The following is a 22,959-nucleotide window of genomic DNA, read 5'->3' as shown; positions in this document are numbered from 1 at the left end:
TGACATACAGAGTGAAGTAAGTCAGAAAAAGAAAAACATATATCATATATTAACACATATATGTGGAACCTAGAAAAATGGTACAGATGAAATGGTTTGCAGGGCAGGAATTGAGACACAGATGTAGAGAACAAACAAACGTATGGACACCAAAGGGGGAAAGTGGCAGGGGTGGTGGTGGTGTGATGAATTGGGAGTTTGGGATTGACATATATACACTAATATGTATAAAATGGATAACTAATAAGAACCTGCTGTACAAAAAAATAAATAAAATAAAATTCAAAAAAAAAAGAAAGAATGATGGAGACCTCCCCAAATCTGAGGACAGATTTGGATACTCAAGTTCATGAAGCTCATAGGTCACCGAACAAACTTAACTTAAAAGATCTTCTCTAAGACCATTTAATGAAACTGTCAAAAATCAAAGACAAAGAGAACCTTAAAAGCAGAAAGAAAAAAGAATCTTGTAATTTACAGGGTAACCCTGATAAGGCTATCGGCAAATTTCTCAGTAGGAATCTTATAGGCCAGGAGAGAGAAGGCTATCGGCAAATTTCTCAGTAGGAATCTTATAGGCCAGGAGAGAGAAGGAAAATATATTCAAAGCAGTAAAAGAAATAAAAACCTGCCAGTCAAGAATACTCTATACTGGCAAAGTTCTCTTTTGGAAATGAAAGAGAGATAAAGATTTTCCTCACAAAATAAAGCTGAGGGAGTTCATCATTACTAGACTTGTCTTTCAATAAATGCACAAAGGGGTTCTTCAAGCTGAAATGAAAGTAGCATGAAAACATATGAATATATACACTGCACTGGTAAAAGTAAGCATATAGTCAAATTTAGAATAATACTATAATATGGTGGTGTGTTAACCACTTCACTCTAGTATAAAAGTCAAAGAACAAAGGTATTAAAAACATCTATATCTATAGTAATTTCTTAACGAATACACCATATAAAAAGAGGTAAATTGTGACATCAAAAATATAAAAGTGAGAAGAAGTTTTTGTGTGCAAGTGAGGTTAAGTTGTTATCAGGATAAAGTAGACTATTATAAGATATTTTATGTAAGCTTCAAAGCAAAGCAAAACCTACAGTAGATATACAAAAGATAAAGAAAAGGGAATCAAAACATACCACTACAGGTAATCATCAATTCACAAAGGAAGGCAACAAGAGAAGAAGAAAGGAACAAGGGCACTACAAAACAGCTAGAACAATTAATAAGATGACAGTAAGTCCTTACCTATCAATAATTACTATAAATGTACATGGTTTAAATTCTCTAATCAAAGGGCATAGAGTGGCTGGCTGGATTAAAAGACCTAGCTAACTGCTGCCTACAAGAGATTCATTTCAATTTTAAGGACACACATACTCTCAAAGTGCAGGGATGGAAAAATATATTTGATGCAAGTGAAATCAAGAGAACAGGAATACCTATACTTATGCCAGACAAAGTAAACTTTAAGTCAAAAATAGTAACAGGAGACAAAGAAGGTCACTGTATAATGATAAATAGGAGTCAATTCATCAAGGATATGTAACAATCATGAATATATATGCATTGACATCAAAGCACCAACATTATATTAAGCAAATCCTAATTTCTGAAGGGAGAAATAGGTACAATACCATAATAGTAGGGGACTATATTATCCCACTTTCAACAACAAATAGATCATCCAAACAGAAAATCAATAAGGAAACACTGAATTAAAGTATACCTTAGTCCAAATGGACCTAAAAGACAAATATAGAAAAAATATATTCCATCTGACAGCAGCAGAATACACATTCTTCTCGAGCACACAAGAAACATTCTCTAGGATACGTCAGATAAAAAAATAAATCTAAGCAAATTTAAGAAAACTGAAATCATACCAAGTATATTTTTCAACTACAGTGTTATGAAACTAGAAGTCAGTAATTGAAGGAAAACTGAAAAATTCACAAATATGAGGAAATTAAACAACATACTCCTGAAAAATCAATGGGTCAAAGAAGAAATCAAAAGTAGAATAAAAATATATATCTTGAAAAAAACTGGAAGAGAAACACAGCATGCCAAAACTCAATGGATGCAAAAAAAGCAGTTCTAAGAGAAGTTTATAGCAATAATAACAAAATACACATCCTTTCATGGCAAACTCTAAACAAATTAGGTATAGGAGGAACATACTTCAACATAATAAAGGTCATATATGACAAGCCCACTGCTAACATCATACTCAATGATAAAGGTTCAAAGTTTTTCCTTTAAGATCAGGAAAAAGACACAGGTGGGCACACTCACCACTATTCTTGAACACAGTGCTGGAAGTCCTAGACAGAGCAATTAGGCAAGAAAAAGAAAAGGCATCCAAATTGGAAAGGAACGAGTAAAACTGTCTTTGTTTACAGATGATATGATGTTATATACAGAAATCCCTAAGACTCCACTAAAAAACTGTTTGAACTAATAAATGACTTCAGTAAAGTTGCAGGATACAAAATCAACATATAGAAATCAGTTGTTTTTCTATACACTGACAATAAAATAGCTGAAAAAGAAATAAGGAAAACAATCCCATTCACATCAAAGAGAATGCAATACTTAGGAATAAATAAAATGTATTGATTGACTATTCCACCCAGTCACAGGAAGCAACATCTTCCATGGTTACTAAAATTTCCCTTGAACAATGCCTCTCTCCTTCGTACGTGAAAGCCTTTGAGAAATTTCCTTGTTTTGCTGGTTTACCAGCAGGTCCCACCAATGTAGTGATCCCTGGACATCAAATAGCCTTCTTACTCTCATATACCTGGAAATGATAAAAGCCAAGCAATAAAACCAGAGTAAAAGCAATATTATTGCCTATTGTCATAGGCCGAAAGAGTCTGGCTGAGGAAGCCTGGTATGTGCCTCTACATTCAGAAGAGTAGCTTTGATAGACAACATCATGAGGCTAGTGGTTGAACTTCAGAAAAAAAGTCTAGAATATTCTATGGAATAGGTCTTTCTTTCATTAGCTAAAATTCTCCTACTGGAATATAACTGTTAGGACTCCACAGAAGTGATGCATTTTAAAAAATTAATTGTATGCATACACATATTTGAATTTACAGAATTTATTTTCCTATATTCATTGATTTTTTTTAATGATCTCTCCTGATCTCAAAATAAATGATTTTTTCCCCCAAAAGAACTATGATTAAGGTCACTGATTTATAAAAAAGAATTCCTTTACTCTGGTACCAATCTGGTTCGCTACAATGGTTGACATGGTATTATTTTATTATCCTAATGGTTGACACAATGTCTTTATATTATTTCCGATGGTCTGAAATCCTCTTGGATACTTGGTCTCTTTGGTGATCATTTAACTTTGATTTCTTCTACATATACCACAGTGGAATGAACCACCCTTAGTGACTGGAATGTCGGTCTTTGTTGTAGACCTGATAAAGCCTTATCTAAAGGCCCTGAGGAGGGGGTGACTCCTTCCCTGCAGGGGAAAGAGATGTGTTCTGTTTTCTCATGCTTGGAATTGACAGAAAGCAAATAAGAAAGAGGCCTGCTAAGCCTGAGGTTACTCAAGGCTTGGCTGGTGATAATTGGTGACTGTGGAGCCATTCCAGAGCCTCCAAATTTACATCCAGAAAAACTCAGTTTCTAAAACTATGCAGCCCTCCAGGGAGGCCACCATGAGACCCTGGGGGATAGTGGGCAAGGAAGACCCATCTGAATGGCAGACATGGGTGATGCAACTGGTTAACCAAGGAACATCCTACACTGACAAACCAAGAATTCTACTCCTGCCCAGCAGAATTTGATATGTATTAGTATCAGTGATTTCTGTTTGTTTTCCATTCTCTCTATTCCCAAGTGGTAGTTTTCCCTTGGATTCATGCTTCCTGTTGTTTCTCTGTCGTTCTATATCGTGGGAGTACAGACAGATAACTTGTTTTTTAAAGCTATGAGTTGCTAAGCCAAGAGGAGCAGCTGAGTCTGGGTCTGATGGAGATGATGTCATCCCCAGATGTGGTCACAGGGTGAGGCTTTGAGGTGGGCTCCCTTCAGGAAAGAATGAATGCATGTCACCCAAAATGTATAAATGGGAAGAACGGGTTTGTGTATGTTGGAGAGCCAGGGAGATAAATGACTCTTAATTTTCTCTACTATAGGCCAAGAAGCTAAAATGCTCATCATCCTAGAATCTCTTGCAGCTAAGGGGGAAACCATATGACTCAGTTTTGGCCATTGAGATGTAAACATAAGTTCCTGAGCTAGGATTCTGGAAAAGCTTTTAAAACTTCAGAATCAGCCTTATGATTCTTCAGCCTTTTGCCCTTTTCTTTTTCCTGGCTTAAATGTGGATATAATAAGTGGTACTTTAGAAAAGAACATGTAAATGTACGGATGAAAGCCACATATAAAGAATCACAGAGCAGCCTTGACCCTTGATGGCACCCAAAACATTTTGCCCTTCATTGCTTATCTACAGCTTTCTTAATGAGTAAAATAAACACCTACAAGGTAAGCTATCGTTAGTTGGTTTTTCTCAGCTCTTTTCCTTTTATGCTTGAGACATATTCCTTGGCAAATGACTATCTTTTAAATCCCCTAAAATTGGCAAGAGTAGCAACAACCAATATTTTTAATCCAGAGCTGTAGCAATCCCAGGAGAAAAATCATATGCTGAAAATCCAGAATAAGAAAGCAGTTTTATTCAGTGTTGATTCTCCAACACCTAGCACAGAGCCTGGCACTCAGCAAGCAATAAAAATGTTTGTCCGTTGATCCTATTGATTGTATATTTCAGAAAACTTTTTAAATAAAGTAACACTTAAAGCATATATCAGGATTTACAGAAAGTTCAGTAACAAATTTGAATTTAATGCATAACAATATTTATTGAATAATTAACATGTATTGAATTGTAATCTAAACACTATACTAAATTCTTTGTGTTTATTTTTAGTTAATTTTCACAGCAGTCCTATAAACTAAGTATTATTATTGGAGAATTTCAGAGGTATTTAAATAAGTTAGACAAGGTCACACAGCCAGGTGGTATGAGAGCCAGGATTCAAGGCCAAGTATATCTCCCTCCAAACGTATGCTCTTAATCACTATGTATTAATAAAATATTTTAAATCTGCTCTCCTAAAAGAAACACCCTTTGATCCCTAAAAACCCTTTCTGGCAGAACAGCAAGTACACAGAAAATGTCAGTCTATGTTAATGGCTATACATTATTAATCAATTACCACTTACTGGATGAGTTATTAATTCCTCCTTGTTGACAAATCAGTTGAATATTTCATATGCACACATTGGAGTAAGTTAGCTAAATAAAGTGATTCACTTGGAGCATTTCATGTTTGCTCCAGGTTGCTATTGGGAACCTCGGTTATTTGTGGCATTTTTGCTCAAAAATCCTGGAGTTATTAAAATCTGGCCCCACAGACTGCAGAGTAGGATATTGATAAGAACAAGGATGCAGGTGGCAATTCAGTAGATACTTAAACGGCAAAAAATGTAGTGCAAGTTTCCCACACCTTGCAGACTGCAGGTTTATATGATAATAAACAATTATCACCAGGACAAAGGGGAAAAGGCCATGAAATCCAATAACGCAGTGAGAAATCTACTAATACAGGTGGTCAAGCTTGTTCCATTTCATTGTCAAAGGGAGGCTATTTACTTGCTTCCAGTAGTTCAATTACAGAGTCATTTACTGCTGAAAGTTTTCCAGTAGGCAGATGTAGATCTACAGCTCTGGGCTTTACATTCAAAATCAGTGAGGAAAAAGGGAATAAGAATCTCCTCCACAGACAGCATAATTGATAAGGTAGAGATCTGTAAGCAACTCCAGAAATAAAATAAGTGCCTTTAAGCATCCCAGTTGGAATCTCCTTACTGTGTATAGTGGGCATGGGGAAGGGTCAAGATGCTGACTATAATTACTGATTTTTTAGAAGCTCTTTAAAATATTTTCCCTTTGATAGTTTTCTGTCTAAATGAGATACCAGTGGTTGGTGTGTGTGTGTGTATGTGAAAAATAAAGAGAGAGAGAGAGAGAGAGAGAGAGAGAGAGAGAGAGAGAGAGATTCCTTGTGTACCAAAATGCTCAGAAACAGAGGGAAAATATTCACAATGGATCCTCAGTAGTTATAAAATCAAAGACAACTTACTTTTCCTCTTGCGCAAGATAAAAGTGGTTTTTATCCAACAAATAACACTATGTGTGTGTGTGTGTGTGTGTGTGTGTGTGTTCTGAGGACATTTGAAACAGTGGAGATTATACAGACTGTAATCATTATTTCTAAACTGCCACAATCTAGCAATTTCCAAAATTTGGCAGTGTATCCATAGACTAGATCAAAGATATGTCAATAACAAGGGTTTTTCTTGAGCATGTTTTTCATCATTTTCTTGTCAATAGGTTCTGCCTTTCAGTTGAAATTCAATTTATATTTTGCATACACCTAACCACTGTAATTTTATCACTTGTTTGCTGGGCATAAGAAGCCACTACTTAAGTGGCCAAGTAACTTGACTCTTGTCAAGTAACCTTTAAACCAAGACACGTATGTAATTCCCTTATTAATTACAAAGATTAACTTCATCAATCTTAGTTCATGACCAAATCCAAAACTTCCAGGCACAATCATGATAAGAAATACACAGCTGAAAGATTTTAAATTCTAATTTATCCCACCTTGAAAAACAATTAAGGTGTCATAAAGGGCAATGAGTCCACCAAAGTAATCTCTACGGGAAGTGACCCACAACAAAAGGTTAACAGATAGGGGAGGTATCAGCTTGCTAGAAGACAACTGAAGATGAAGAAAACCAAATATACCACCTCTAGTAATTGGATGCTGAAATTGGAAAATGTCATCAGAGAATTTTAGCAATGATAATAAAATCCAAATGACCAAAAATTTGACAACTTAGTCAATATAACTCAGCTCTCTATGGGAATAGTTAAGAGTAAGTGTATACATAAATATGGCATAAAAGCATTAGATCAGGATTTCAAGATCTATTGGCTTTTCTACCTAACTTTTGAGAATCCAAAGATCAACACATTCACTGGTAGTAATCAGAAAACTTAAGTTGCATGTGAATAATTAATGGTCCAAAATGACCATTATTTTAAAACAAATATGTACCAAGCATCCCTATGCTATAACTAATTTTTTTAACTTTTTATTTGGAAATAATCATAGATTTACAGGACGATAGTATAGAGAGATCCCCTGTACCCTCCACCCAGTTTCCTCAAAGGTTATATCTTACATAATTTTAGTACAATATCAAAACCAGGAAGTTGACATTGTGTGCACAATATGTGTGCATGTCACTTTTATCATATGTGTAGATTCTTGTATTTACCACTTCAATCAGGATACAAAACTATTATAAATGATTTTATTTGTTTTCTTGAATATAAAAGTGCATTATAATTTCAGGTAGAAAGTTCCAAACTACTTGTTTTACAAAACAATCACAGCATATTGAAAATGATTAATATTTAGGAAATTATTATCTAAGAAAACTCTATTTATAACGGCCGAAGTGAAATTCTAGCAATACAGACAACATACATTTGTGTTAAACTTATCTCCCTGCACAGATTAGACCACCCCATCATTCAGCGATTGGCTCTCCGCAGCATGAGAGTGAGGGAGTTTTCAACACGTAGTTTATCAAAGACATCTTACCGAGAACTGTACTCCTCCAAAACTGTTTACTGGTGAAAGCCCCAGATACACACATGCGTATACACACACCGCTCTGGTCTGGGGTAAAACAGAGCACTTCACAAGTGCCTTTAAATCACTAATAAAGTTACTATAATAAAGGAGAACATTAATAAATATATACAAAGAATTAATGAAATAAACTAGCCAGATTCTTCCAAGCCAAGGCTATCATGGGGTTTCTTATTTTCCCTAACAAGTAAACATAATCCAAATTGTTGCAAACTCCAATTCGATTCAGCTCATGGCAGTGGAAAAATATATGATCACAAAAGAAAAAAAAATCAGAATCGAAACACCATTCTTACCTTGGCCATTTGTGCCTGCACGCCATTTGCCTTGAGAGACGCTACCGCTTTCTGTGCAGCTGCCGGACTGTCAAAATCTACAAAACCATACCCTGTGAAAACACAAAAACCCTGGTTAGTACTCACAAATAGCTGCATCTCTGTCACACCAATAGAATGTGTGTTTGTGGTCAAACTTGCACTCATGACCCTGCTTGAACCATAGACCTCAATCTATGGCCCTTAACATGTCAGGAAAGATACCACAATATCGTTCAACATAAAATAGTCACTCGCTTATTTTCTAGAGGTTGCTTTTGATATTGGTTATGTAATCAGCAAGCTGATTTAGACTAATTTGGTGAGTAAGGTAATGTATTATTTAACCATGTTCTTCTTTCTTCAGTGGATTTGCTGCAAGAATGAGGAACACAAAATGCTGAAAAATAAAGAAAAGTTTATCTCGAAAGTTAATTTTCAAAAAAAAAAAGTTAGTTTTCAAAACAACTGACGGTAATAAAAGCCATGATAGAACCAGCATGAAGTTAGTACAAGCAACCTCAACAGTTTCTGGTATTCAGTAGGCATTCAATAAATGCATGTTGACTACATGAACGAATGAAGGTTATGAATGAGTCCAGGGAGGTTTGAAACTAGTTCCAGTTTATTTCCAAGCTTGTGTTAAGTCATTACAGACCTCGTTTCTCTCAAACATAACATCCTAAATAAACGATTTGACTGTTAAGGAACCTGTGATAAAGAGTGAGTAAATACAGAAATATTCAAGCGTCTTTTAAAAATAAGAAACAAAGACCCATGTCACATATTTGTTACTTAAGTATAATCTGAAAAGGGTACAAGAGTTGCCTATACTGTTCTCTGATTGTGTGCCTGTGTGTGTGTGTGTGTGTGTGTACAGAGTGAGGCCAAAGAAACAGCCAGTAAAACAGAATAAATGAAAAGGGGATTTTGCATACCCATAAAATAGCTGATATTAGTTCAGGACTTAGCCTAACAGTAATTTCAGCTGCCAAGGATATTTCAAAATGAAAATGCTCAAGAATGAGTGTTTGGCACTCAGTGCCCACCATACGTATCCTGCTCCTCTCCTCAGCTGTCAGGCAGGGATTTGCTCTACATTCCAATATTTTTCTCATTTAGAAGTTTTGAGGGGAACTGCTAAGGCAAACCTACTAACCATGCACTGTGACCATGCCCCCCCCCCCCACTACTAAAATAAACCAAAGAGTGAAAGGGAATTCAATTACCAAGTTGTTTCTTGTAATTAACTTTTTAATTTTCTCCCCTTGAATCTCTTCTTCTTTTTCTCCCTCCCAGCATGTTAACCTAAAATGAACTTGTTACACATCAGTGTACCATCAAATGCTCTTGAAAAGCTGGGCAGAGAAACTGGGAAATTTGTATTTCGAATCCAAAAGGAAGCCTGCTCTGTCAGTATTGCTAATTCCTTTCTTCCCACAAAATTCAAACTATGTGACTAATATGAGTATTACCACCCACTAAGATGAGTAAGATGAGGGAAAAAGCAGAAAGAAAAAGAGGAAAAAGAACAAAATACGTCAAGAAGTAGAGTTAGAGGGAGAGGAAGATAAAACTAAAATGCAGACTTTATCTCCTATGTTCCAGCAACTGCCCTGAGTGGGTGATGTGTTGACACCTGATGAAATGATAATAATACATGTACTACTGTCCTGCCTGTTCACGTATATAAATAGAGAAACTGAAGCTTAAGCCAGGCGACAAGACTGGTCCCAAATCACGAGCTGCTTAATCAGTAGAGCCAGGATGTGAAGCAAGGCCCTTTCCAAATATACTGTACTATGAACTGCTTTATAATCTTATTTTGCAAACTATTTCTAGAAGCCCCTGAAACCCACCAGAGAGAGGACACAATTCTTGAAAATCCCTTAGACTCTGAGGTTAGCACATGAAATAAAACAATCCCGTAAAAGAATTCAACCCAGCTCATTCAGTCAGTACACTTATTCATGGAGTGGTTGAGTTCTCAGCAGAACGGGCTACATAAGGTTTGACAAGGCACCCCTCCCACCTCATGCTTTGGTCAGTCTTCCTCATCTGTTTGCAGGCTCATTCTTTCATTCAATAAGGAAATTCTAATGTCAGGCATTTTGCCAGGTACAGGGTATAGAGTAGAGAAAAAAAAAAAAAAAACCCAGTTCCCACCCTTACGCAGCTTATAGTTGAGTTGGGAGATGGACATAAAACAAATAACCATACAAATGAATCTATAATTACAAATTGGTATGCCTTCCCTGAAAGTAAATGAGATCATATACCACAGAATCTGATGATTGATTGTTCATTATTGAAAGTTTTAAGGAAGCAGTGCCATGGGATGACCTGCATTTCTTAAACTATCACTCTAGCTGGCTTGTCTTAAAGATGGTATTGGTTTTGGGGGAGGCAGGTAGCAAGAGTGGAATCAGGGAGATAACTTAGGGGCTATTACAGCAATCTGAACAAATGACAGCTGGCCATGAAATGGACAGGATGCAATGGATGGTCTGAGTTACATTCTGGAGGCAGAATTAACAGGACCCAGTGATGGATGGACTGGGTGGGAGTAGGGGAGATACAGGCGACAAGGATTACTACAGCTTTTTCAGCATAAGCCAATGGGTGGGTGGAGATGTGATCTATAGAAATGGGGAGCTGGGAGGAGGAACAAACAGGGGAGAGGGAAAATTAAAATATTGGTTTGAGGCATGGTGAGCCACAAATGCCTGTGAGACATCTAAGTAAAAATGTCAAATAGCAGCTGGATATATTAGGCTGGTTCTCAGAAAAGGGAATAAGATTGGAAATATAAACTAGGAGATCAACAGCATGAAGATATGATTTACAGAAACAGAAAAAGACAAAAGTGCCTGGTGTAAGTAGAAACAAAGAGCCCAGGTTTGGAGCTGAACTTCACCACTGACGTGTCAGATAGGAAAATGAGATTGCAAAGGAGGCTGAAGGAGAATCAGAGGGAAAGAAGGAAATACAAAGGGAATAAGATGTCTCATAGCCAAGGTAAGAAAGCTTCCCAAGCAGGACAGAGAGACTGACGGTGTCAAATGCCACTGAGAGTGAGAGCAAGATGGGAGCTTGAGAGACCCAATGTTTCAGGAGCATGGACTTCTTTATTTAACTAGAGTTGATTTATAATATTGTGTTAGTTTCAGGTGTACAGCTTCAGATTCTTTTCCATTATAGGCCATTACAAGACACTGTGATGTATAGTTCCCTGTGCTATAGATAGGTCTTTGTTGTTTATTTTATATACAGTAGTGTATATCATGGACTTCTTTTCATGCTTGGCTACAGGCCAGTGGAGGCGACTGAAGTCTGCTTGAGTAGTTGAAGAGCAAGACTAAGGGAGGTAAAGAGTGTTTACAGTCTGCTTTGCCATTATGCTGCTGGGAAGGAGAATTAATAGCCAGCTTTAGCTCGAGGGGGATATGAGGTTAAAGGAGCTATTTGTGTTCGTTGGTTTTAAGATAGGAGATGCTATGGTTTTCAACCTTCGCTGCATGCTAGATGCACTTCGGGAGCTAAAAGAATGACCAATGCTCACTTCTCACCCCCAGGAAAATGAAATCAGTGTCTTTGGGAATGTGGCCAAGGTGTTTGCACACACACGTGTGTGTCTATTCCCCGGGTGGTTTCAGTGTGAAGCCAGGGTACAGTACTGCTGAATATTCATTCAAGTTATTCAACAAATATTTATTTGTTGCCCCTACTATGAGATAGATACTGTTCTTGGCACTTTTGAATGTTGATAAGAAAGATCAAGCAGAAGTCAAGAGATTAAAGCTTCAGGCAGAGAAGGGGATAATTTATAGGGCAATGTTCCTGAGAAGGTGGAAGTGTGAGGGGTTCTAGAACATGAATGAAGTGCTATCCTTTGCTAAAAGAGGGACTTTGCCCTTGGCCCATTGTAACTGGAAGGAAGAAAAAAAGAGCAGTCTCGATTACCAGGTGTTATTTCTTTGTATATCTTTGTTTCTGGGACATAGCCTGAGCTTAATAAACATTTGTCGAAATTAATTGAAACCATGTTTAAAAGATGCTAAGTTACTTCATGGGACTACAGTGGAGACTAACTAATAAAAATGTCTGTTAATACCTTTTGACTCTAAAGAACAATATAAATGCCAAGCAGCCAGGGCTCTGGCTTAGCCACGTTGCCACCCAGTGACGCCACCAAGGATTTCATGACTCTCGGCCTCTATCACAGTGTGGCTTCCTCCATTTTTTCCACTACACACATCACACAGGATATTACAAAATCAAGATGCTGTTCTCCAGGGCTGAACTCCAATCCAAACAGAAGAAATCCTTGTGAGGGCAGGAGACACCCTGAGCCTTGTCTGAATTGGGGAAGTTATGGGTGAACTTTGAGAAGAGTGTCTTTCCAAAGAGCCATCATGCCAGCAAGAAGAGAGGCCCCTAAGTACAAAATATCTCCTCTCCTGAAGGCTCCTGGGAAGCAAAGTTATAAATAAAGAATAAACGTTTCACTGAGTTCTGTGTTTTTCATACAAACTTACTTTCACCAATTAAAATGAACAAGCAGAGGTAAAATGTCTCAAGCACCACCCCCCAAAAAAACACACACCACAATTCTGAAAATAAACATTGCATTCTTGACTCTTATGTGACAGCATATACTACATCGCAATCAGAAAGGAACAAAATTAAATACGAAGCTGCCCCTAGAGAATAATGATGCCTTTACGAAGGAATAAAGCAACTCCAATTTGGTTTCAATTTGCTTTCCTTAACTACAAATCATCAAGCCCGGGAACAGAAACCTCTGTACCTACATCTGGTGAGAGGCAGGGTAGGGAGATTAGTTCAGCTCCAGCTAATAATGCTTTATGGTAACTGCTAAAATCCTCCATAAAATGGGACCCATTGGAAACACCAGCCCCAGTGACTGAAAGGCCATTGGTCTCCCTCAATTACATAATTAAGCTTGGCAGCAGGTTCAAATGAATGAAAACTGAATGTCACTGTTTTCTCCACACACCCCTGTACTTGTTTTCCTTCCTTGTCGGGGGACAAGGCCAGCAGTTCTGCAATTAGCAGGAAGCAGAGAGCAGCAAGAAAGAACCATCTCCATGCTAATTAGGTCATTCACCAAATGCACCCACTCCATTGGCAGAGCTAATCAATACTTTCCCGAAATGCTTCAAACTTGGTGTGTTAATTTAAAGTTTTGTTATTTTTATTGCACTATAAGCCTGGTGACTTTATAAAAAGAAGAAAAAATATATATATTAAGAAATTATGACAGAGTTCTACAAACAATGGTACTGCCAGAGCGTTTTGTTTTTGTTTCTTCAGTGTTATCTGTAAGCAGCTTCTCTGTGACCTTTGCCATTCAGCTGGACCCCTGTGTGACAATTCATTTGAATTTTGTTAAAAGTCTCTTTATCATCTTTTTTAAAATTTAATTTTTATTTTACATTGGAGTATAGTTGATTTACAATGTTGTGCTAGTTTCAGGTGTATAGCAAAGTGATTCAGTTATACATATACGTATACCCATTCTCTTTCAGATTCTTTTCCCATATAGGTTATTACAGAATATTGAGTAGAGTTCCCTGTGCTATACAGTAGGTCCTTGTTGGTTATCTACTTTATATATATTAGTGTGTGTAGGTTAATCCCAAATGCCTAATTTATCCCTCCCCCACATTTCCCCTTTGGTATCATCTTTATCATCTTTAACAGTTAATTTTATACTTCTGTGTTGCAACTGGATCCTTAAATTCTCTATGTAAACTGCTTACATATTTACCAACTTTGGATGGTTCTTTATGTGGGGGAAATGATACAAACCAGAATTCCTGGTTCAGATGTGTGGTGGCATGAGCCGAGTGAGACTCGCTCTCAGAGTGTAATCTCACACGACATTTCGTATTTCTGCAGAATGACTGTCATAAAAGCCCACTTGAAACACAGATGGCTTGATGTTAACACCCAACTTCCTTCAAAGACGATCCAGATGTGAGTCAAATACGATTTTTAAACAGAAGTGAACACTTTGTCTAGGAATCACAGGTTCCACTGAAGTTCCACTCATATTTAACAGCTGAAGATGTTTAAGAATCGCCCTTCCATAAATCCCCCCTCTTTCTACTTAGGCTTAAGAATATTCTGCGGCTGTCATCTGAGCTCAGAGCACGGAGAGAAGGTGGCCTGCAGGAAGGAAAGAGTGATTTGCAGGCTTCCTGGAAGTCTGCTGGACTCAAGGCTGCCTCCAGGCATCTGTATTTCGATTTTTTTGTACATCCCTAAACTGTTGAATGACTGCCAAATGTCTGCTCTTATTATTGGATTTCCTAGTTCTCTGCATTATGTTGATCAAAGCAGGTAGTTGAAGGACAGCACTGATAAATTCTTTGCTACATGTATGCTTGTAAAACCAAACTAACAAGGAAACCCAATCATTTCTTCAGTATTTCCTTTCGCACTGATGTCCTGTGACTGACCATTGCAATGAAGCAAGGATGCTACAATGCAATAGCCCTGCAGCCTAACTTACATGTGTGGAAAAAAAAAAAAAAAAAGGCAAAAGACAAATCCTGCTAGAAAGCAGAGGCCAAAGACAAGAGTGCTCATTTTGAGGAAAAGAATCCAAACCATTAAAATCTGAAATGACCTCCACTTTGAAGCATCTTTGGAAAAAGGATGGAACCATTTTATACAGAAAAGAACAGTGTCTGTACTTATGCAAAGGGCTGCAGCCTTCACACTTAGCAAACAGAGGCAAATAAGGTGGGTAACAGGGTCCACAATACAGGAAACAGATTGCTCCATTCTCTTCCCCTGACTTCTGAGCTTAATTACCTAAACATTCTGATATTCTAGCGCCAGGAACACTAAAATAAGACATCAGTTTTTGGAATAGAATTGACCTGTTTATATGGGACACTTTTGAACCATGATGTGACTTTCCTGTTATTATTATTTAATCTTAATTTTATTTTATATTTTTAAATTTTTATTATTTTTAAATTGAAATATAGTTGATTTACAATGTTATGTTAGTTTCAGGTGTACAGCAAAGTAATTCAGAATATATATATTCTGAATATATATACCTTTATAGTTTATTACAGAATACTGAATATAGTTCCCTGTGCTATACAATAGGTCCTTGTTGTTTACCTATTTTATATATAGTAGTTTGTATCTGCTAATCCCAAACTCCTAATTTATCCCTCCTCCATCCCCTTCTCCTCTGGTAACTATAAGTTTGTTTTCTATGTCTGTGAGTCTGTTTCTCTTTTGTAAATAAGTTCATTTGTATCACTGTTTTAGATTCCACATATAAGTGATATCATATGGTATTTGTCTTTCTCTTTCTGACTTACTTCACTTAGTATGATCATCTCTAGGTCCATCCATGTTGCTGCACATGGCATTATTTCATTCTTTTTTATGGCTGAGTAATAGTCCATTGTATAAAGACGATGTGGTATATATTACTATTACTTAATTTACTAAACATCTACTCTGTGCAAAGAAGATAGTGTGTTCGATGCTGCAGGGAAAACCAAGATACTCTGACATGGCCCTTCCTGTCAGGGAGTTTATGGTCTAGTAGGATAGATAAAGACATTTAAATACAGTGGTGGGTCCTCTTATGCATGGGGTTACGTCAGTGAGCATATGCAAAATGGCATGTTTTCATTGAGTATAATATGCATGGTTTTGTGTGCACAGCTCTGCTCATCAGAGCTGAATACCTGAGTCAGGTCCCTTCTCATTGAGCAGCATGATGGTAAAACTATCCACATTCTACATTTATGTGTGCATTAGTCTATCTTTCTGTTTTCCTGTTTTTGTGCATAATAGAAACGCATTAAGTTAAATACAAAATATAGGGAGGAATTAGTATCACATAAAAGGTGAAAAGAAAGTGCTAGTGTTCTAAGATAGCAAATATTTCTTCCAGGTGGGGGCAAACTCAGTACACTTTGAGAGCAAACGACAAAAGTGAGGACTAGGGAAAAAAAATTAGGTCCCAAGTGGCATTTCCCTGCAGAATAAGACAATTACAAAAGACACGACGAATTTAGGGAGCAACATACTTAGTGGAATGCCGCTTGAAAATGGGACGCTTCTTATTCCAGTTATGGTGCACAGAGAGTCTTATTAAACCAAACACAAATTCAAAACCCAAAACTCACTTCCCTTGTCACCCTGTTCAAATGATTTTTAAATGAGAGAAATTGCTTCTTTCTACTGAATAAAGTCAAAATTAGGATCAGGATCATTATTTAATGGGCTTAGAGAGATCATTATGCTTTACTGAAATTAAAGAAACTCACTGATTTGTCAAGGTTTTCAACTAAACCAGCCATGATTTTATTATAATATTGTAGAAATTAAGGGAGCAGTCTGCTTGGCTGTAAATGGATAGATTAACCTCTGTGAATCATCTTGCAAAGTTTTCCTTTCCTTTGTTCAAGGACACATATAAAATATATGTCTCATGTGAACCTTTGGTCCTAAGTGTCTCTGCCATCAACAGCAGTGGGATGTGTAAGTGTATAATGCATTGTGGCCGCAGGAGCAGGCCAGGGTATTGATATAACAATTCCACTGAGTCTGTAAGTATGATGGAAGCAAGCTGTATCTGAATACTCTAATTACAGCTCTGCAATCCTAGCCCACAGTAGGCAAAACTATGGTTTTATTCCTGGGTGCCCATCTTTCCTCCCCTCTCTTTGCTCTGGCCTTACAAGCAGGTAAAACTGTAAACTATTCCTCCATCAGAAGAGCAGAGTTGATGGCCTCAGTGTGTGAGGATCAATGGAAGAACAATCTCCCCTTCCCCCCCCCCCCCACAAGTACTTTAATCCACACTCACTCAATGCCTCCAGCCAATGGCCTGGAAAGCATGTCTGTAGTCTTACACATCCTTCTACAGCAGAGACATCTCCTGCCCTATGGCACATTCACCTTTAGAGGGTGGACACCGTAGTGCAACTAGGTAAGCACCCAGAAGGATGCATTAAGCAGCTCACTGCAAGAAGGAAGGAAGAGAAAGTGAATCCTACATACAGGTAACCCTTTGAAGAGGCATGCACCTGTGTACCTTTGTTTTTGTTACAGTCTACAATCTAGCTAGTCCCTGCACAGACTTGTCAATCCATCTCTATTTCTGTACCAAGCCCTGGGTCCCTTTGAACACCATTATTTTCCTGGGAAAGGGTTCCATCCATGATTTCCTACTTCCAAATCTTTGACAAAACTCACTTTGAAACCCTCGGGAAGCTTCTGTCTAATAAGTCATGCATTTCCTAACATATACCCATGTTTTACTGGAAACAGTCTTCAGTCACATATTTATATGCCAAATTCCAAATATTTAAAATAAATGTCCACAAGTACTGTCTCTGTCACTATAAGTGGTGGCTTTGACATCCTCTTGGACCCTAAATTACTTCTCTCCAACCCACCTGACATACCAAATACAATTCTAGTTTTGTATTAGAATCTAGAAAACAAAGAAACTTAAATGTACATGTAGGCAACTGAAAATAACACATGCATGTGATTAAAAAGATTAAAAATAAAGTATAAAAATCATGCCAAACAAAACATTATTCAATGAAATGAAATTTCTTTTCTACCTAGACCTTAATGCTCTGGTCCAACTTCCCAAGAAATTGTCCAATGAGTCCGTCTGTGTTCTAACTTGAAAAAACAACTAGAACTAATTCTTGAGCTCTTACTTTTGTATGCATTAGAAGCACTTAGGGATTTATATAGAAATAAAATAATTTCTGCTATTAAAAATCATGAAATGAAAAACATTTGTAAGATTTTGTAAATGGCTCCACAATTGTCCATTTTCCCTTAAAAATAAATAGGAGTCTTGTTTTCTTTTAATTTTAAAAGTCATACAATTTTATTGGAAATTTCAGTTGATATGGAGAAAAATTAGCCATGATGCCACCTCCTAAAGCTAAGTAAATTGTTACCTTATTTTTTCCTTTATTTTTAACCAAAATGGTGCCACTTTATACACACATTTTTATGGTTTTTTTTCTCTTAATAACACATGTGGCTACATTTCCTGGTCGATAAATGTGGATCTCTAAAATACCATTAATCTCTTATTTTCAGCATCCCAATTGACAAACTCTTTCTTAAAGATTTCTGAGCTCTACATTATGCCTCAGCCAAATGTTTCCTACTTTGCAAAACTGATTTTATTCCAATATTTTGAAAGATTTTAATTAATAAAATAGTAATAGGCAATATTTTCAAAGCCTCCTAGACTTTACAGAGTGGTTTTTCTTAAGTGTTTTGATTCTTTCAAAGATGTTTCAAAGAAAGACCCTTAGGCATTACAAACCAAAGATATCAGAAAACAGTCAAATCAAATTCAAACGATACCCTCCTGAAATATAGGGACTGGAAGCCCGTTTTCTTTCTCATTGCAATTAAGTTGGATCTATCTCAAAGGAATTTTGGAAATATATCAGGATCTTGCGAGGCAAAATTACAGCTCTGTGATTCAGAAAGGATGCCAAGAGTTTGAATAGTCATGCCATTATACTCATGACTGCACATTCATTTATAAGTTGAAAGTGAAATCTTTTTCAACAATCAAAGACATGTTTTTCCCAAGGTAATTTGACCGTAATTTGTAAATTGGTACAGTAGCTGATTGCACCAACTCTTTTGAATCCCTCTGATAGCTGGTGATCCATGACTTACAGCTGAGGTCTTTCCTCTTACAGGCAGAGCCTGCTGGAAGAATCCTGGTTGTCTAAAGAAACTAGGATTTCATGATCCTAGAAGATGCTGGTTGAGATGCAATTTAGGGAACAGTGACTACGATATAAAATGGTCCTAAGTAGGATCAGAACGTGGATCACTAGGGAAGTGGCTCTACAAGCAGACCCAGAGTGGCCTCCCATGAGAGGTTTCCTTTATTTTTTTTTAATTTATTTTTTTTATACAGCAAGTTCTTATTAGTTACCTATATTATACATATTACTGTATATATGTCAATCCCAATCTCCTAATTCATCCCACCACCACCACCCCCTTTCCCCCCTTGGGGTCCATACATTTGTTCCCTTCATCTGTGTCTCTATTTCTGCCTTGCAAAGCAGTTCATCTGTACCATTTTTCTAGATTCCACATATATGTGCTAATATATGATATTTTTTTGTCTCTTTCTGACATACTTCACTTTGTATGACAGTCTCTAGGTCCATCCATGTCTCTACAAATGACCCAATTTCGTTCCTTTTTATGGCTGAGTAATATTCCATTATATATATGTACCACATCTTCCTTATCCATTCGTCAATGGACATTTAGGTTGCTTCCATGACCTGGCTATTGTAAATAGTGCTGCAATGAATGTTCGGGTACATGTGTCTTTTTGAATTATGCTTTTCTTTGGATATATGCCCAGTAGTCGGATTGCTGGGTCATATGGTAATTCTATTTTTAGTTTTTTAAGGAACCTCCATATTGTTCTCCATAGTGGCTGTATCAATTTACATTGCCACCAACAGTGCAAGAGGGTTCCCTTTTCTCCACACCCTCTCCAGCTTTGTTGTTTATAGATTTTCTGATGATACCCATTCTAACTGCTGTGAGGTGATACCTCATTGTAGTTTTCACTTGCATTTCTCTAATAATTAGTGATGTTGAGCAGCTTTTCATGTGCCTCTTGGCCATCTGTATGCCTTCTTTGGCGAAATGTCTATTTAGGTCTTCTGCCCTTTTATGATTAGGTTTTTTTTTTTAATATTGAGCTGCATGAGCTGCTTATATATTTTGGAGATTAATGCTTTGTCCGTTGATTTGCTTGCAAATATTTTCTCCCATTCTGAGTGTTGTCTTTTCATCTTGTTTAGAGTTTCCTTTGCTGTGCAAAAGCTATTAAGTTTCATTAGGTCCCATTTGTTTATTTTGTTTTTACTTCCATTACTCTAGGAGGTGGGTCAAAAGATCTTGCTATGATGTATGTCAAAGAGTGTTCTTCCTATGATTTCCCCTAAGAGTTTTATAGTGTCCAGTCTTACATTTAGGTCTTTAACCCATTTTGAGTTTATTTTTGTGTATGGTGTTAGGGATTTCATTCTTTTACATGTAGCTGTCCAGTTTTCCCAGCACCAATTATTGAAGAGACTGTCTTTTCTACATTGTATATCCTTGCCTCCTTTGTCATAGATTAGTTGACCATAGGTGCGTAGGTTTATCTCTGGGCTTTCTATCCTCTTCCATTGATCTATATTTCAGTTTTTGTGCCAGTACCATATTGTCTTGATTACTGTAGCTTTGTAGTATAGTCTGAAGTCAGATAGTCTGATTCCTCCAGCTCCACTTTTTTCCCCTCAAGATTGCTTTGGTTATTCGGGGTCTTTTCTGTCTCCACACAAATTTTAAGATTTTTTTGTTCTAGTTCTGTGAAAAATGCCATTGGTAATTTGATAGAGATTGCACTGAATCTATAGATTGCTTTGGGTAGAATAGTAATTTTCACAGTACTGATTCTTCCAACCCAAGAACATGGTATATCTCTCCATGTGTTTGTGTCATCTTTGGTTTCTTTCATCAGTGTCTTATACTTTTCTGAGTACAGGTCTTTTACCTACTTAGGTAGGTTTATTCCTAAGTATTTTATTCTTTTTGTTGCAATGATGAATGGGATTGTTTCCTCAACTTCTCTTTCTGATTTTTTGTTGTTAGTGCATAGAAATGCAAGAGATTTCTGTGCATTAATTTTGTATCTTGCAACTTTATCAAATTCATTGATTAGATCTAGTAGTTTTCCGGTGGCATCTTTAGGATTCTCTATGTATAGTATCATGTCATCTGCAAACAGTGAAACTTTAACTTTTTCTTTTCCAATTTGGATTCCTTTTATTTCTTTTTCTTCTCTGATTGCCGTGGCTAGGACTTCCAAAACTATGTTGAATAATAGTGGTGAGAGTGGACATCCTTGTCTCGTTCCTGATCTTAGAGGAAATGCTTTCAGTTTTTCACCATGGAGAATGATGGTGCTGTGGGTTTGTCATATATGGTGTTTATTATGTTGAGGTAGGTTCCCTCCATGTCCACTTTCTGGAGAGTCTTTATCATAAATGGGTGTTGAATTTTGTCAAAAGCTTTTTCTGCATCTATTGAGATGATCATATGGGTTTTTTTCTTCAATTTGTTAATATGGTGTATCACATTGATGGATTTGGGTATACTGAAGAATCCTTGCATCCCTGGGATAAATCCCACTTGATCACAGTGTATGATCCTTTTAATGTGCTGTTGCATTCTCTTGCTAGTATTTTGTTGAGGATTTTTCCATCTATATTCATCAGTGATATTGGTCTGTAATTTTCTTTTTTTGTAGTATCTTTGTCTGGTTTTGGTATCAGCGTGATGGTGGCCTCATAGAATGAGTTTGGGAGTGTTCCTTTCTCTGCAATTTTTTGGAAGAGTTTGAGAAGGATTGGTGTTAGCTCTTCTCTAAATGTTTTATAGAATTCACCTGTGAAGCCATCTGGCCCTGGACTTTTGTTTGTCGGAAGATTTTTAATCACAGTTTCAATTTCATTACCTGTGATTGGTCTGTTCATATTTTCTATTTCTTCCTGGTTCAGTCTTGGAAGGTTATACCTTTCTAAGAATTTGTCCATTTTTTCCAGGTTGTCCATTTTATTGGCATATAGTTGCTTGCAGTAGTCTCTTAGGATGCTTCGTATTTCTGCGCTGTGTGTTGCAACTTCTCCTTTTTCGTTTCTAATTTTATTGATTTGAGTCCTTTCCCTATTTTTCTTGATGAGTCTGGCTAATAGTTTATCAATTTTGCTTATCTACTCAAAGAACCAGTTTTTAGTTTTATTGATCTTTGCTATTGTTTTCTTTGTTTCTATTTCATTTATTTCTGCTCTGATCTTTATGATTTCTTTCCCTCTACTAACTTTGGGTTTTGTTTGTTCTTCTTTCTCTAGTTCTTCTAGGTGTAAGGTTAGATTGTTTACTTGAGATTTTTCTTGTTTCTTGAGGTAGGACTGTATTGCTATAAACTTCCCTCTTAGAACTGCTTTTGCTGCATCACATAGGTTTTGGATTGTCATGTTTTCATTGCCATTTCTCTCTAGGTATTTTTTTAATTCCTCTTTGATTTCTTCAGTGATCTCTTGATTATTTAATAATGCATTGTTTAGCCTCATGTGTGTGTGTTTTTTACATATTTTTTCCCGTAATTTATTTCTAATCTCATAGCATTGTAGTTGGAAACGATGTTTGATATGATTTCAATTTTCTTGAATTTACCGAGTCTTGATTTGTGATCCAGGATGTGATCTCTCCTGGAGAATGTTCCATGTGCACTTGAGAACAAAGTGTAATATGCTGTTTTTGGATGGAATGTCCTACAAATATCAATTGAATCTATGTGGTCTATTGTGTCATTTAAAGCTTGTGTTTCCTGATTAATTTTCTATCTGGATGACCTGTCCATTGGTGTAAGTGAGGTGTTGAAGTCCCTCACTATTATTGTGTTATTATAGATTTCCTCTTTTATAGCAGTTAACGTTTGCTTTATGTGTTCAGGTGCTCCTATGTTGGGTCCATATATATTTATAATTGCTATATCTTTCCTTGGATTGATCCCTTGATCATTATGTAGTGTCCTTCCTTGTCTCTTGTAACATTTTTATTTTAACGTCTATTTTATCTGGCATGAGTATTGCTACTCCAGCTTTCTTGTGATTTCCATTTGCATGGAATATCTTTTTCCATCCCCTCACTTTCAGTCTGTATGTGTCCCTAGGTCTGAAGTGGGTCTCTTGTAGACAGCATATAGATGGGTCTTGTTTTTGTATCCATTCAGCAAGGC

The 22,959-nt window shown here is 36.8% G+C and overlaps 1 protein-coding gene across 11 annotated transcripts in view; it reads right to left on the bottom strand.

The window, feature by feature from the left end:
- Nucleotides 1–22,959, bottom strand: part of RBMS3 (RNA binding motif single stranded interacting protein 3) — a 715,251-nt gene that overhangs the window by 383,132 nt on the left and 309,160 nt on the right. For all 11 annotated transcript variants that reach the window (XM_027088163.1, XM_027088168.1, XM_027088170.1 and 8 more), the window contains exon 4: nt 8,067–8,158. In XM_027088163.1, the coding sequence (XP_026943964.1) occupies nt 8,067–8,158 (92 nt within the window). The remainder of the gene's footprint in view (nt 1–8,066; nt 8,159–22,959) is intronic.

Source organism: Aethalodelphis obliquidens, unplaced genomic scaffold (genome assembly GCF_003676395.1).
Source record: "Aethalodelphis obliquidens isolate GAN/ISIS:26980383/991018 unplaced genomic scaffold, ASM367639v1 scaffold62, whole genome shotgun sequence".
NCBI lineage: Eukaryota > Metazoa > Chordata > Mammalia > Artiodactyla > Delphinidae > Aethalodelphis > Aethalodelphis obliquidens.
Note: the sequence above shows the minus strand (reverse complement) of the source record. Positions and strands in the feature narration are given on the sequence as shown.